General features: G+C 42.7%; 1 protein-coding gene across 27 annotated transcripts in view; it reads left to right on the top strand.

The window, feature by feature from the left end:
- The window catches only part of NRXN3 (neurexin 3), a 1,202,656-nt gene that overhangs the window by 61,750 nt on the left and 1,124,128 nt on the right, over positions 1-16,778 (top strand). For all 27 annotated transcript variants that reach the window (XM_083730619.1, XM_083730616.1, XM_083730611.1 and 24 more), the window contains exon 2: positions 8,364-9,572. In XM_083730619.1, coding sequence (XP_083586745.1) covers positions 8,864-9,572 — 709 coding nt within the window. In that variant the 5' untranslated portion in view covers positions 8,364-8,863. The remainder of the gene's footprint in view (positions 1-8,363; positions 9,573-16,778) is intronic.

The following is a 16,778-nucleotide window of genomic DNA, read 5'->3' as shown; positions in this document are numbered from 1 at the left end:
GTTAATTGCACCGGCTTTTCAAAGTTCTTTTTCAAATTTTCATTCGCTGTCCGCTATTCATTATTTTTCAGCGTGGCTTGTAAACTGACTCTTGCCAAGCTTGATATTAATTTTTCCAGAAGATTCACAGTTTTCTTCATAATTCCTCCTCTTTTGATGATATAATATTGATATATTATCTGTTTCAAATATTTACATACCATCGAATTGCAAAAGGTTCTGCACAGTAAAGGTTAAATCCATAAAATGTACAAACAAAGCATTGATTGATTGATTGACTGACTAACTAACTGACTGACTTTATATACCACTCTATACCTGCAGGTCTCAGAATAACATCAAAATATGAAACCACAAAATACATAATCAAAATAAAAACAATAACCCAATAACCCCTCCCCCCCAAAATCCACATTTTAAAAGGGCATAGGATGTAAATAAAATCAACCATAACAAATCGAGCATCTTATAAAATCAAAACAGCAGAATGAAACCAAAGTATCACCAGAAACAGGAAATAACAACAGTTACCCTTTCAACTAAATATCTAGTTTCTTGAACTTTAAACTGTCCTTTCTGCTTAAGTCAGCTTTGCACTTGCAGCTGTAGCCCAGTCTAGTGCTGGATATATTCCTCCATCTTTTAATGTGCATTTATCTATTTTTGACCTAAATGAATGTATCAGCAATACATTTGTATTTTCCATGCCTTCAACTATTTAGTGTGGGTAAAGGCTGGAAATCAGTGGTAGAGCATCCACTTTACCTGCAGGTGGTCCTGGCTTTCAATATCTGGCATCTGCAGGTAAGGCTGGGGAAGCCCCCTGCCTGAAAGTTTCCAGACAGTCCTGAGAGAGGTATGCCAGTGGTGCTTCACCAGTATAAGGCAGCTTCTATTTTTTTAAATAAAGATATTAAAAGTGCATACAAGTGATTTCTATCATGTGGAAGTTAACAAAATCTATATTGTTGATAAATATTGCATTCCAGCAGCGTCAAAAAATTACTTCCATGCCTCATGTTCAGCTCCAACAGATAGCTAACTTTCCCTTTTAATATATTTGCTGAATTCCTTTGGATCTAGACAAAATCATAAGAGTCCTCCCCCCATTATGGGAATACCCATACTTTTGAAAATTATTTTCAAAGATACCAAATGGTCAAGTTCTTCATTTAAAGTCTAGCTGAATCATTTTAAATGATGAATAATAGACTGATTTTTGGAGAGCCAGTGGACCATTTGTCCATGCCCTCGGAAATATCTTGATTTTGTTGTTTGATACAGGTGCACTGTGACCTTTCTGCTGAACATTCTTATCTTCCTTCGCATCATAACCTGCTGCCTACTTGTGAATTTTGCAACTTTAAATGAATCTCTTCCAAGATAACGGCATCTCTTCCCGGGAGCTTCAGCTCTTTAGGGGCCTTCAGGTGCAAATTAACTAAGATTGTGCAAAAGAGCACAGTTTAACGATTCATTGATTCTAGAGTTTGACAGGGGCTAGTCAGAGGAGAAGAGAATTCATCTGTTTTATCCATTGCTATCAGAGATTGTAGCAGTGAGTCATTGCAATCACCTTAGGCTACATAGAGAAAGGCACAGATTTTTGACAGAAAACTGGCTCTTTGTATCACCTGCTAGCAGAGAATTCCTCAGATAATTTGTAGCACCAGTCATCTCCACCCACTTATGATCCTGGGATACTAGGAAAGAGTAGGGGGATGAGTTCATTTCTTCCACTGAATATACATGAACCATAACTTTCATTGCCTTTGGTTACCCCAGTCACTTTAATAGATTAGAGGTCATCCCCTTCTCCCAGACTCATCTTGCAGAAGAGACCCAAATGCTAGCAACATACCCTCCATTATGTTGAGTCCCCAAACTGGGCTGCACATTTTCCTGGCCATGCTCCTGCATGAGTCACATGACTCGTGTGAGATTATGGTACCCCAAAGATGTTATTTTGGGTGGGGGGCTGTGCTCTCATGTGGAAATATAGGATGTCCCGGCACTTGTGGGGTATGTAGCAATTGCCATGAGCCCTTCTGGAAATGTAAGGTGTCACCTTGTGCATCCGCCTAAACATAGGCGCCGACTCCATGGGGCCTGAGGGGGCCCGAGCCCCCTCAAAAATTCGTTTGGGGGGGCTCAGCCCCCCCAATAATTTAAGAAAATTGCACACTTAGAATTTGTCCGGTGCGCGGACTTTCCCCTCTCTCTTCTTTTGCCCCGCGGATGGATAGGAAGGAAGGGACGAGGCTGCGAGCTCCCCAGCCCAGGCTCCTTGCGACGCTTCAAGCCCCGGCAAGCTGCACCCTCTCGACGGCGGCGCGCTGCAGGTGCTTCCCCAATCCCGTCCGAGCACTAAGAGCAGGAAGTCGCCCTGCCAGCTCGGAGGAGGCAGCCCAGAAACGGGGCGGGAGAGCAGGACGCCGCCCCGCGCCACCTCGCCTCAGGCGCCGCCTTCTGCGCGCACACTCGCTTGCCGCTAGAAGCCCTGCAGAAAAGGCCGTCGGGTGCAGGAGCGGCGCCTACGTCGCGCTTCCCGGAGGGGGCGAGTCGCCCGGCATTGGCGCGCGTTTGGGCGGGCTGCGGAGGGCGCGAGCGCTGCGTGCGCCCCAGGAGGCCGGTGAGGGCGGGAAAGCGGGCGGCTCGCTCCTCCCGCGCGCCCGAAGGGGCTTTTTTGGCGGTTCCCCCGCTGCTACGAAGTCCTAAGCAACGAGAAGGAAAGCGCCTCATGAGCATAGCACTGGAGGGTGAGTCTCAACTTTTCTGGACGAGCACTCAATGTGTTGCAGATATTAAGCATAAGAAACGCTCCTCATTGTCAACACCCATAAAAATATTCATTTTTTTAAAATAAATATTTTATTAAATTTTCAAATACATAATACAAGATCCCTACACCAAAAAGCCAGAACCAAAATACCAAAGAGCCATATAGAAAGAAAGAAATAAAAAAGAAAAAAGAGAAAAATATAACCAACCATTCAGTACAACTTTTCTTATATAACTGATTGGACTTCCTCACATCTCCTTACCCTGCATTATTTATAATAAGAATGTCAGCAAATTATTACCTTGTTTCATACCTTATTTTGTACTTTCCAAATATTATACTTCTAAATTTAAAACAATTTTTATCAATTGCTCATACCTTAAAATTAAATGTAGTGTTGCCTTAAATTTCGACCTTTTCTTACTTATAACTTAATTTTCTATTTTACAAAGTCTATTTGCTGGAACTGATATTTTCTAAATCGTGCAGATACTTAACATTCATACAACTTATATTGTTTTTGTAAATAATCCTTAAACTTCTTCCAGTCCTCTTCCATTGTTTCTTCTCCCAAGTCTTGGATTCTGCCAGTCATTTCAGCCGATTCCATATAGTCCATCAATTGCGTCTGCCACTCTTCCAGTGTGGGCAAGTCTTGTGTCTTCCAATACTTTGCAATAAGTATTCTTGCTGCTGTTGTCGCATACATAAAGAAACTTCTGTCCTTTTTTAACACTTTCTGGCCGACAATGCCCAAGAGGAAAGCCTCCGGTTTCTTAACAAAGGTATATTTAAATACCTTTTTTAGTTCATTATAGATCATTTCCCAGAAGGCTTTCACTTTAGGGCATGTCCACCAGAGGTGAAAGAATGTCCCCTCAGCCTCTCTACATTTCCAACATTTATTATCAGACAGGTGATATATTTTTGCGAGCTTGACTGGGGTCATGTACCACCTATATATCATTTTCATAATATTCTCCTTCAAGGCATTACATGCCGTGAATTTTATTCCGGTGGTCCATAACCTTTCCCAGTCCTCAAACAGAATGTTATACCCTATATCCTGGGCCCATTTTATCATGGCTGATTTAACAGTCTCATCCTGTGTGTTCCATTTAAGCAGCAAGTTATACATTCTCGACAGTACCTTAGTCTTTGGTTCCAACAGTTCTGTCTCTAATTTCGACTTCTCCACCTGGAATCCTATCTTTTTGTCCAATTTAAAAACCTCTTGAATTTGAGCGTAATGTAACCAATCTTGCACCTTATTCTTTAATTTCTCCAAGCTCTGCAACCTCCATTTATCTCCAATTTTTTCTATTATTTCCCAATATTTCGGCCAAAGTGCTATTACTGTGCGACAGCAATATTTTATGTTTTATTCTTTTAATGATAGTTTAGGATTTATTTAAATATCATTTCAGTCTTTTCAGAGCTATATATTCACTGCTCTGTAATAGTCTATAAGCATAATTGTTACGGTAAATTAAATTAGCTTTTTACGAAAATACCGTGCGTGTTTATGTTTTGTTTCTTTTTTCAAAGCCAAAAAGTGTTTCAGACTTGTCGAGTTTCCCGGAGTGTGGAGTTATAGAGAGTCGAGTTTTCGGGGTTCTAATGTTGATCATATGACTCTAAAATACTTTTAAAAAACTTTAAAACTCACTAATTTTCATCTAAAATTTAGAAAACTTCCCGGGGCAGGACCCCGGTATGGGCCCCCCCAATATTTTTTATAAGTCGGCGCCCCTGCGCCTAAATAAGAACATAAGAAGAGCCTGCAGGATCAGGTCAATAGCTCATGTAGTCCAGCATGCAGTTCTCACTGTGACCACCTGTGGGAAACCATCAAGCTTGATCCACAAATCTTCATTGGCTGAGAAGCAAAATGGCCACCAATCCACTCTTAACACAGGAGGTTAAATGGCTCAACTTTTAAGCCAATTATTTACTGCTGAGGGGTGGGCAATGTAACAACCCTCTTTTGGACAAGGTTTTTGTTTCCTTACAATTTCTCTAGGCATTCTATTGCAGGATCTTTAATTTGTGCTGCAAGGCCTGATATTTCCATTTTATTTTGGGCTGAAGATGAGAGTGCTTTCAGGCATGCCACCCTTTTATTGCCCTCATCACCCCCAGAGAAACTCAACCTGTGACTTTCTTGGAGAAGAGAGACTTTAAAAAAAAAAATGCTAGTTCAACAGCAATTGAGTTATGTCATCACTTCAAGTTCTAAGGGCCTTTGAATTGCAGGAGCATATTTCTGGTGAATTTATTATATTTCTATTCCCATCTCATCAATAATTCCAGGCCTGGGCCTTCTCTCGCCTCTCCTGGTTATCTTCTTCTGCACAAATCACAAGCTGGTTTTAGTATGACCACTGGGGAGCCAGGAGGAGAATGGTAAACAGAGGATGTTCCACTGTAACTTTGCAAGACCCAAGAGGGAATAAAGGTTTCTCAGTGCCTCCAGTTTTTCGCCGCTTCCGTCCGTCAGAACCAAGCTGTTAGCAATTAAAAGGAATTATCTTCCCCCTGGTTTTGATTTGATTGCATTTGCGTTTATAGCAGTTTAGTTAACAAGCTGCAGGCAGACTGCCGCAGGAAGTATCTTACGCTGGGCAGTGAATGTTCACATTGTTTTTTGCTTTCAGGTTCTATTGTCACACTGATTTTAATTTTTGTTTTCATTTGGCTTGTTTTTTAAGTGTTGGTTAAGGTACAGTGTGGGAGCGTTACATCTTCCATTTTGGGCCTAGTTTACCATCCACAATAATATATCTCTATCTCTATGTCTCACAGCGATCCCACTCTAGCAGTTGTGCTCTAGGAATAGTGAAAGAACTTGACATCAAATCTGGCCTAGCCTTCTGAGAATGGCAGACAAAATTCTGATAAACCACCGCTGACCTCTTGGAAATGTTAGGATAAGAGTGTCTACCCCAGCTGTTTTTAGTGTGATGTCTATACAGTGAACAGCTTGTCATCTGCTCCTCATCTCATGCCAAGAACCAGCCAGTGTAAGATTGTTCTGTATGGTAATCCAGTATTAGGACTTGAAAAGCTGGTAAATTACAGATCCTATTTTCTGCTCCTCCTCAAACCTGCCAGATATTGCACTTGTTCTGTCTTAGATAATCCAAATTTTAGATTGTGTGTTTGTTCACACACCCAGCCCTAGTGTGAAAGTCATACACATCAAGCGTGAGCCTCTGGTTCACATGCCCTCCCATAGTGTGCATATTCCTTCTGATGTTAACCGCATTTATTCATGGAAATCTGGGGCTACTTACCTGTAGGGCAGGTCCCAGAAAGTATTGATTCTTTGTACAGTGTGGGAGGATCACAAGCTTTGGGCTCACTGCTCCACTGTACCTTAAGTGCAACCTATGCACCAGGGCAGATTCATGCAGGGAACAACAAATGAGATAACTCAAAACATGATGCCCCACTGCATGGAAACTTGATACCATTTTGCAGTGCTTTTGGGTAAAAAATGAGGTACTGTATTTGATGGGAAGGAACCAGAAATATAATTATGCTCAGTGTAGATCCACTATAGTCTACATTTATGAGAGCTGAACAGTCTAGTAGTCCTTAAGGGAGACTTTGTATTGTGCATGCAACACAGTGTCCGGGTGTTGGCAAGATAGGTTCTTTTCAGCCAGTAGTGTCTGTGAAACACTAGCATCTTCAGTAGTAGTAAATCACTGAAAATTTTGGATTAATCCTGTGCTCTCTCCAAAGGGAATTTAAAGCAAGAAAATAATAATAAAAAACCCACTTTCAGTGACTGAATTGCTGTCTCTGCAGTGTGCTGTCATTTTGCTCTGGAGTCTATCAAATTAAAGATTGAAGCTGGCATAGAAGTTGTATATTTGATGGGATTTACAGGGAGGATGTTTTATGGAGCTTCTAGGAGCTGTTTGGATATCCTACAGTGGAGGTCTGCAAGGCACATGTAGCATGCCTAGCAGTACCTGATTTTCTGTAAGCTTTCTGAGATTATTGGATAGCTCATCAATTTTCACTAGGCCCTGGAAGTTCATAGAAGTGATCTTATGAACATGGTTTTTACATGGCTGGGAACATCATTTGAAGTTCATTTATGTCTTTCCTAGACAAGGTGGACTTGGCTTCTGGACCCTCTGCCATCGTTGAGAAGTGTGGTCACATTCCACCACCGTGGGGAGGTGCAGCGGGACCCCCTGATTTGTAGGGAGGCATACCCTCTGCTGCTGTAGGGTGATATGGCGAGACCCTCTGCCATCGCGGGGAGGCCCAGCAGGGCTCTCTGCCGCTGCAGATATATATCATGATATATTGAGATATAGTGATATTCAGCTGGTGATATATCATGATATTGAAAACCAGATATTGACCAGCCCTAATCACTAAATGACTTAGGACCAGATTATGGACCAGTTGCTCTGGTATAGGACTGGCTAATATTTAAGATAAATGGCACAGCCCTTGCTTGGAAGAACCAGCAAGTGAGCATAAGAAAAAGGGCCTTTTCTCTGCTGGTGCTACATCTCTGGAATGCCCTACCATTAGAAATTGGTCAGGCTTCTTCTTAGTGTCTTGAAAGACACTTTGAAGAAGCTGCTCTTTATTCTAGTGTAACACCTAGTTTTATTTCTGGCATTATTTTAACGGCCTGGTTTAGACACATCACTTCAGCCAGATCATGACTAGGTGTGAATTAGTGAGTTTGTAGGCACTTGCAGCCAAAATGGCTCCTATCCTGGTCCTGCTGCTGTTATGTTACCCAGAGCTAAGGCATGGCTTGACTTAGCATTATATCTGAACCTTGCTTGTGATTTGCCCTGCTCCAGTTGAGCTGTAGCCAAAGTTTGCTCTTGGCTTACCACTCATGATTTGTCTGTGTGATACAAACTGTGAGTCTGAGCTCAGATGTAATGCTAAGTCAAGCCATGTCTTAGCTCTCACTGGCATCACAGCAGCAGGGGGGCGGGGGGGGGGGGAGGAAAGCAGCTGTGATATTTGCTGTATCTGCTCAGCATTGCTTGCAAACTGGGCCAATATGTGACATCTTTTATCCCGCTTGCTGTTAGATTTTTTAAAAAATTGTTAATTGTTGTATTTCCCCCCTTTTACTGCTATTTAAAAAATGTGGTCAGTTGTAGCTGTACTTTTTATTTATAATATATGGTTTTATTGTGTTGCATGCTGCTCTGAGTATTTTTAGCTGAAGAGTGGGCTATATATTAGTGTTATTATATTAGTGGCTGAATGTGAGCACCTTGGTTTAAGAACAGTCCTGTTTAAGAACGATTTGGTTTATGAACTCCACAAAACCGGAAAAAGTGGCCTGGTTTGAGAACTTTACCTCGGTCTAAGAACGGAATCCGAATGGTGGAAGGGCACTGGTGGCGGGAGGCCTCATTAGGGAAAGTGTGCCTCGGTTTAAGAATGGCTTCAGTTTAAGAATGGACTTCTGGAATGGATTAAGTTTGTAAACCGAGGTACCACTGTAAATAAGTTTGTTTTGGCCTGTTACAGGCAAGATGAGTGGAATTAACCCTTTTACTCTTTTCTTCCATTGTCTCTCTAGGGCCTGATTGCCAAGAAGTGAAGAATTAGGGGCTGGATCATCTTCGGTACACAATGAAGATTGACTTTGGCTTTTCTGTCCAAGGCATCACATGTTTGATGAGTTCACTATCTGCCATGCTTTGCTGCCATCCCCATTGCTTCTAAGAAACCAGAGTTTGGAGACAGGCCATTGACTCTCCCTCCACCCTTCACTGAAGACAGCTGGGGTCAGCAACGCAAGGCCACAGCAGGAAACCTCAACCTTTGAAAACAAAACACACCCGCCTTCTGAATCCCTCACACCATTTCCTCTCCTTCTAGGATAAAGGCCTCTGGATCCTCCTAAGGGATAGCTGAGATCTTTCCTTGGCAAGGAGAACTTGCCTCTCCAGTCAAGTCTTTCCTCTCTTGTGGAGTTAAACGGCTGTAGTGCCTATTACCAGAGCCATCCTCTCTGGTGTGAGTGGCTTTAATTTTGTTTTTCTCGTAAGGGAGAAAAAAAGAAAGCTTCTTTCAAAAATGGGCTTTACCTTCCGCTCTGCCTCTTTCACCCTGAAGCTGAGCTTGGTGTTGGGCTCCTTGCTCAGCCTCTGTCTTGGACTAGAGTTCATGGGGCTCCCCAGCCAGTGGGCCCGTTACCTCCGCTGGGATGCAAGCACAAGGAGTGACCTCAGCTTCCAGCTGAAGACCAACGTCTCAGCTGGGCTGCTTCTCTACTTTGACGATGGCGGTGTCTGTGACTTCCTCTGTTTGTCCCTGGTGGATGGGCGCATTCAGCTCCGGTTCAGCGTGGACTGTGCTGAGGCCACAGTTGTCACGGATAAGCAGGTCAATGACAGCAACCTGCACTTCTTGATGGTTAGCCGCAACCACCTCCGGACTGTTCTTGTGCTGGACGGGGAAGCCAAACCTGGCGAAGTGCGCCCTCAGCGCCAGTACATGAATATTGTCAGCGACCTCTTTGTGGGAGGTGTCCCATCAGACATCCGCCCTGCTGCCTTGACCCTCGACAGTGTCCTGAGTGAGCCACCGTTTAAAGGATTTATCTTGGACCTGAAATACGGCAATTCAGAACCCCAACTCTTGGGCCACCAAGGGGTCCGCCTGGACATGGAAGGGCTATGTACAGAGAACCCTTGCGAGAATGGTGGAACTTGCTTTCTCCTGGATGGCGAGCCACAGTGCGATTGCTCAGCCACTGGATACATTGGGAAACTCTGTTCTGAAGGTAAGAGATCATTCATTCTTCTCCTGGGTTTTTGCTGTAACCATATAGCAGTCCAGTGGTCATTGGCCTCATTTATTACTGTCTGTATTAGGATTTCCAAAGACCTAGTGCTCTTCAGAATGACATACGGGAATCCCATTGTTAGACAGCCATATTAAACCAGAAATCAAAATAGTATAGGAACTGCCAGCATTATAACCTGAGTCTGTATTCATTTTATTGTTGCACATTCACAGCTTGGTTATTAAGGATTCTCCTGTGTTCTGTGCTTTTGGCAGAATTGTAGAATTCATTACTCTTACCCACCCCACCAGGGCCTGCAACTACCATCTGCCTTTAAAAAAAATAGAAATATGGACAAATGGTTAGTTAATGGAAAAAGAAATTCCCCTATACCTCCTCCATTTGAGATATGCCGTAATAGTTGCAGCACAGATCTCCTTTATGTGGCCAAGGGAGAATGGAAAAAGTAAGTATATGGGCATTGGGACAGAGATGGCAAAGCTCGAGTGCTTTGTTGAAATTATCCTATCTGCAATATTTTGAATGACGTTTAGGTGTGCGCATGCTGATTGATCTGACCAGGCTGAAGGTGATGGAACAGTTCTGGTGGGAGAGATGGATAAAATGCCAGAATATCATTGGCTTTGTTACTTCGAATGCAGTATCGAGGCTCAGTGTTTTGAGATGGGGAAGGACTTTTGGCGCACCCCAATTCTGCAACCCTGTTTTTTGTCCTGTTCAAATTTTCCACTAATATAGAAGCGCTCAGAGGAAGGAAGCACTCACCACCACTATATAAGCCATAACATTTAGCACAAGGAGTTCTGCAACAAGCTCAAAAACATAGGAAACCTGACAATGTATGAAACAAACATCAAGGAAATGATTTAATTGATTGTGCCCTTTTGCCTCTGTTTGTTTTTGGTATTTGAGTTGTTTGATTAGTTTTGGGAAACGGTTCTCTTTCTCTCCACCCACCTCTGACTTCCTCCCTCTTCATGATTTCTGATGAAGGCTCAGCCTTACACTTACTTTGTTACGAGCTGTGACTGTGTATCCTCACTTTGGCGTTGCCGGAGGCTGTGCAAGAAGGAAGGTAAAAGAAGGGGTTCAACACTTCCCTCACCCAGAGACAGATGAAAACACATGCCACAAAAGCTATTCAGGGACCAAGAGGAAATGAAAGCCAAGTGATGAATTTCTCCTTGAGTCATGCCAGTAAGTTGCTGTCGGGTGAAATAATCCCCATTTCCTTTAGCTGGATGAAGACTCGGATCCAGATGACTTTGGCTGTTGTCTAATAATTTGCCTGCTCGTTACCTTGCCCTGCTTGTTTCAGTGCTGGAAGAAATAATTTCTTTGATTCTGGTGTGCTGGACCGTCATATTTCTGATTTCCCTATTATTATTATTATTATCATCATCGTGATTATTAATGGCTTTACTTTTCAACAGGGTGGCATCAGCATTAATCCAACCCTCACTTTGGACCATTAACCAGTTTTTGCACCATTTGCCAACCTTTGGATTTCCGCCTCCTTTTGCAGATGGTCACTGGCTTTTGCTGGGAGCTGATGAGCCCCGATCAATAGCTCCTGTTTTAATAGCTAAATGCAACGTGTACCCTTTTAAATAATGAGTTCTCTTGACAGAGTTCAGGCCATTACTTGGCTATTGATTGATACCTGTGTCTGCAGATGGCAAAACCACAACAAGCTCATTATTCTGTGGATGGGGGAAAAAGATATATAAATAAATACTTAGCAGAACCCCACTGATAGTGGAGTTCCATTTACAGTATCCCAGATTCATTAATGTGAACAGCAGTTCCAGTTAGTAAACCTCAGTGCACAGTAAAATCTCCTAAATAAATACTTGGAGAAATTTTGCAAAGTGCATCACATGTACAGGTGACCAGTTCTGTCAGAGACCATTTGGAGACTGGTGCAGTCAGTTTTGAAAAACAACAACAACTTTGGGTCATAACTGTGCATGGTAGTGATCTGTTGAATATGACATAAAAGCCACTACAGGAGCTATAGTGGAAGATAGTGCAAGTTTGGTGCTCATTTCCGTGTTTTTTGCTTCCAGAAATAATTCGTTTGCAAATAATATGGAAATAAGTGCTGAATGTTCACTGTATTCCACTATCTCCCAATATAGTTCTGAAACTGGCTATAATGGAACTGGATAGAATGTGGAAATTAACAGTTAGGGAAATTGGATTTGAACATATGTGTATGATGGTGTGTGTTTGCAAACACAGGTTTATCTTCACTTGACCATGTTTTATATTTACGCATACATTCCCATGCATATGTAACATGTGTGTTTGTGATGTCTGGTTTGGCCCCCTGTATCCCCGTCAAAATTGGACTATCCCCAAAGATCACCTCATTCAACCCCAGTGCCTTCCATTGTAAGATTTTAATATAGGTAGGCCTGTCACATAAACTGTAACCACAGCAGGCATGAGGGTCTTGTATCTCCTGCCAGTTCAGTTCGCAGAAGAGGGGTTTCCAGTTTGCACGGTTTTAAGGAGATGCACTTCCCAAGCCGCACATCTGGCCCTGAGACATTATTTGGGTTTTGCAGGTGGAGCTGAATGGAAATTCTGTTAAGCGCTTGTGTCGAACTCCTCTGGTGGCAGCAGAACCGTGGAGGCAGCATTGCTGCCAGCTTCACAAAGGGACCTCTCAAAAGCCTCTTGCCTCCCACAGGGGCTGTTTCTAAACGCAGCCTGAATAGGGGCCTGATTGCACCTCTTTCCTTGATTACAGAGCAAGATTTCCTGGGGATGCTGCCTCCTGAATGACAGAGAAGCTTGCCACTCTGTAATTATCACACTTTTAACTGCAGAGTGAACAGATTTCTCAGAACCCTCCCTCCCTTTAAAAAATACAGGTTACTGCAGGGCTTACCTTCCACCTGAGCCTTTGGCTTGGCCATGGCTTCCTGTTCCAGATGGGTTCGGATGGCAGCTGCTTGCTTCTCTCTTGCAGGCATGCAGTGCCCTGTTGCCACCTCCCCTCAGTTTCACGACACTAATAACCACTTTGGCATTTTTCCAGGAGCCTGATGGCTGCTCTTAATTTGCATACATTTTGTAATCAAAAAACAAATGAACATGACCATAATATTTGCCTCCACTTGCATCTTCCTTGATGAGTGAATATAAATTGCTTGTTGTTAAGAATTCACCACTGGTAAACAGCCACTGCATTTGTCTGCTTCTTGCCCTCTTGTTAGAGGTTGAGGGCAGACCAATGTCTTCCCCTTCTGGTTGTGATTTGAACAGCTTGGACTTAATTCTCCTTTGGAAAATGGCACTGAAGAATGTTCCTAGTAACCCAGGACAGTACAGTAAATGGAAGCAGGGTGACATAGGCCCTTCAGAGCAATATCAATTATTTTGATCCATGGTGCTGTTTTTTGTGTGTGCATCACTTAGGGGCGATTCAAACAACCACTTCCTTGTTGTTGTTGTTTTAAATGAGATGGTGACATTATTGTCTAAATAGTCCCAGCTCCCAGTTTAGCAGATGGCTGCAAATGAGAAATGGGGAGCTGAGCAAATGAGAAATGGGGAGCTCTGACTGCATTGGCCCAATAATTTTCCACCTGGGGTGGCAAAACATCATCCCGGATGTTGGGTGGAGGAAGGCCATAGAACACTTGTATGAACCAGCTCCAATTAAACCCCTTTTATACTTCCATTCATTCTTCCTAGAGCAAATTTATTTTGCACATTTTGAGGCTGTTTTCCAATCATGTCTTAATTTGATGGTGATCCAGATGGTCACCAGAGAAACAAGACAAACTAATTAATGGCTGCAAAGTGCTTCCAGGCTGCACAGTGCAGCATAAGCACAGTTTGTTGTCATTAATAATAATAGTAAATATCAGAGAGGAAGGAGATCTGCAGCCTTTCAGTCTGGTCCTGAAAGTTGTTCTAATTTACGGCTGATAATTTATGAGGATATAGCACCCTCTCTTAAAACAAAATAGCATGCATTTTGTCTTAGGTACATAGTGCGTGGCAATGGAAGGAAATGGGGGGGGGGGAAATCCCACACTGAGAAGGGAGAGACTACATGGCCAGTAGAACCAGTATGTTCCTGAGAAGTTACTTTGCTGGGTCTTACATGTGTGATAGATTTGGAGGGTGTTTTACCATCCTAGTCTGTTTGCAAAGTTCAGAGCATATTCTATCTTGAACTCTGGACAGGTTTCTCTGTTATATGAGCAATGTTAGGCACTGTCATCCATCATACTAGTAAATGATTGTAGACTTCAGATGAACTGTTCCGTGGCATGCTTGCTGTGTGGGCAAGAGATTGCCTTTCTTATGTCACTGGTGAAGATGACTCAAAGGGTTGGTATGCATCTCATCTTTGTGATTCTTTATGTTGGGAAACTCACCCTAGGCTGAGAAACCGGAGGTGTGATGCAGAGAAGGAAGTGCATTCTCCAAATTCATGGCATTCATATTGCTTCCCACTTACGCTGTGGATCTCAGTGTCTTGGCTGGCAGAAAATGCAGTTTCTAAACTCCTGGGAAGGTAGTTAATAAATGATATTTCATCAGGGATTCTGGTGAGCAGTGGGAACCTCACAATTTATAGCACTGTAAGTATCTCATAGAAGAGACTGGGGATGAACAATCCCTAAAGCATCCAAGAGAAGACCTACATTTCACCTCTGTTCCAACAGCACATTGTCCAGGGAAAAGGTGACTATGCATCCTGTGATATTACTGATGATCTTTCTTCTGAGTCAGTCTCCCTTTCCGCTCTTGCCTTTTGGTGTTGGCCATCCCTTTGGTCATGACTGATAACCCTGCTGGAGGAAACCAGTAGGGTTTTTAGAGTTCTGCTGCTGTCCGGTGACAGCAACATGGGCTAGAGTGGAATTGCACTGTCCTCCCACAATCCTTCATTGCAGACACATCCACTCCATTCTTAGAAGTGCTTCATGTTTGGGAACTGCCTAAGGCATCAGATTGGGCTATGAATGGGAAGGGAAATATGCTGAGATGGAGGGAGCAGAGGTTTTAATATTGTTTTTAAGGAATAGCAAATGGAGATGTTCTATGGCTCTGCTTACCATGTGATTTGATTGTTTAAAAGATCCTAATACAACCTGTTGTGTTTCCTGCTTTATTTTTTTATGTGCATCTTGCTGTAGGCACTTGGAGTACAAACACAGAAGAGCAGTGTATAAATAAATTATTATCAACAGCCCCAGTGAAGACCTGTTTAAGACAACTGTATACGAGCACAATAAAAGCACTTTGTGCAGTAACTTTTCAAAAAAACAAAACAAAACCCTCATGAGAATTGATTAGCATTTGCTACAGTAGAACCATGTCAACGACCTTCGTTCTTTGGTTGTGGCTGATAGGAGTTGGAGTCCATTAATACCTTAATGATGCTCAATTGACTACACCTGTTGTAGTTCGACTTACATGATCTTGAGGATGGGAAGGTCAGATGGGCCTCATCTATCAAAGGAGCTGTTGGAGCCATTGCCATTGGCATGGCAGGGAAGTTTTGCCCGGGGTGTGTGTGTATGTGATCAGATTGCGGTCCTGGAATGCCTACTTACAGAAACTGAGTAGTTGTGTTTGACTCCTGAAGTGCCTGTACTCAATTTCTCAAGAAACGCATGCTTATGTTTCTTTGCTTCTTCTTTTGAAATATTGATCATAGTTTTCAAGTTATTGTTCAGTGCTTTCAACACTTAAAATTCCCTCAGTTACTTTTTGGCAATTGCACAAGTTCCTATATTCCGCCTCCCCTCTACTTTCTTCTTGGCAACATAATTTCAAACATTTCCATAGTCTATTTTAGTCCATTATTCTACTTTGTACTGTTATTTATGCCTATTGAATCAGATGAAACATCTTTCCCCTCCTAAACCAGGTTTGTTCTCCTTCATTTTGAGGATTATGTGAGCACCTTTCTTTGCTCTTTTGATTTCAGTCAGTTTTGAAATACAAATCTTACTTTAAACTAGATGTAGTCCCTTTCTGTCCCTGCACCCTTTCTTAAGCGTAACAATGTAACTTTGTTAATACTTGTGTTTGTGAAATTCTGTCTCTCTCCCTAAAACTGAATGGATCTGGACTTGAAAACACACGGTCTAAAGCAACCCTCTCCAACTTGATGCCCTCCAGACTTTTTGGGCTCCCAACTCATAACAGCCTCAGCCAGAATAGTCAGTAGTCAGGAGTGATGGGAGTTGTAATCCAAAATATCTGGAAGGCACCAGGCTAATGGGGAAGGCTGGGCTAAAGGCTATGAAGATGAACAAATTCAAAGAGGGTTAAGGTGTGGAGTTGGCACACTGATTGCATTTCTTGGCTATCTATGCCAATTTCTCTGCTCTCCTGCCCTCCTTATCCATTTACTGAGAGAGGCTATGCTTCCTTCCAGGCTAAATTAAAAATTCAGGAACCGAGGGTTTGATGAATGATCAGGTCAACACAGGCAGCTTTTGTTTTGCTTCACTTATTCAAACCAACAAATAGCACAAGCCAGGCCTAGCTTAGTCACTCCATTCCATTATTTTTTTAAAAAAGGAAAAACTGATCAATAAACCTAAACAAAAAAGATTATATTGATATATGGCTGTCTTCTCAAATCTCACAAAGTGAGCAAGATGCAGTTGGTACACAGATGCAGATGGTACATGCTCTCACCAACCTCTGGTGCCCTCTAGAGATTTTGAACTACAAATCACATCTTTCCCAGGCAGCACAACAGTAGCCCAAAACATTTTTTGGGTGGGGAAGATGTAGTGATGGCCACCAACTTCAAAGGCTTTAAAAGAGGGTTTGACAAATTTGCTGAGGATATCAATGGCTTCTAGCTATGGTGGCTGTATCCTGCCTCCAGTATCAGAGGAGATACACAGCTGAATTACACGTAAATTAAGAAAATGCTGTTGCACTCATGTTCTGCTTGAGGGCTTCCCATAGCATCTGGTTAGCCACTGTGAGAACAAGATGCTGGGCTAGATGTATCTTTGATCTCACTCAGCAGGGCTTTTACATTCTAATTTGAAAAGCACCAGGTAGGTGAAGGCACCCCACTTGTCACTCCCCGCCCCCCAGGATGACAAGGAAGCATTTGTGAGCACTCTTTGAGTTTGGTCTGTCAACCAGCTACAAATCTACCTAACAGTTACCTCGTCCAGTCCA

The sequence above is a fragment of the Podarcis gaigeae genome (genome assembly GCF_964106915.1).
Source record: "Podarcis gaigeae genome assembly, chromosome: 1".
Classification (NCBI taxonomy): domain Eukaryota; kingdom Metazoa; phylum Chordata; class Lepidosauria; order Squamata; family Lacertidae; genus Podarcis; species Podarcis gaigeae.
The sequence above is the reverse complement of the archived record's forward strand: the minus strand, read 5'-3'. Positions and strand labels throughout refer to the sequence as shown.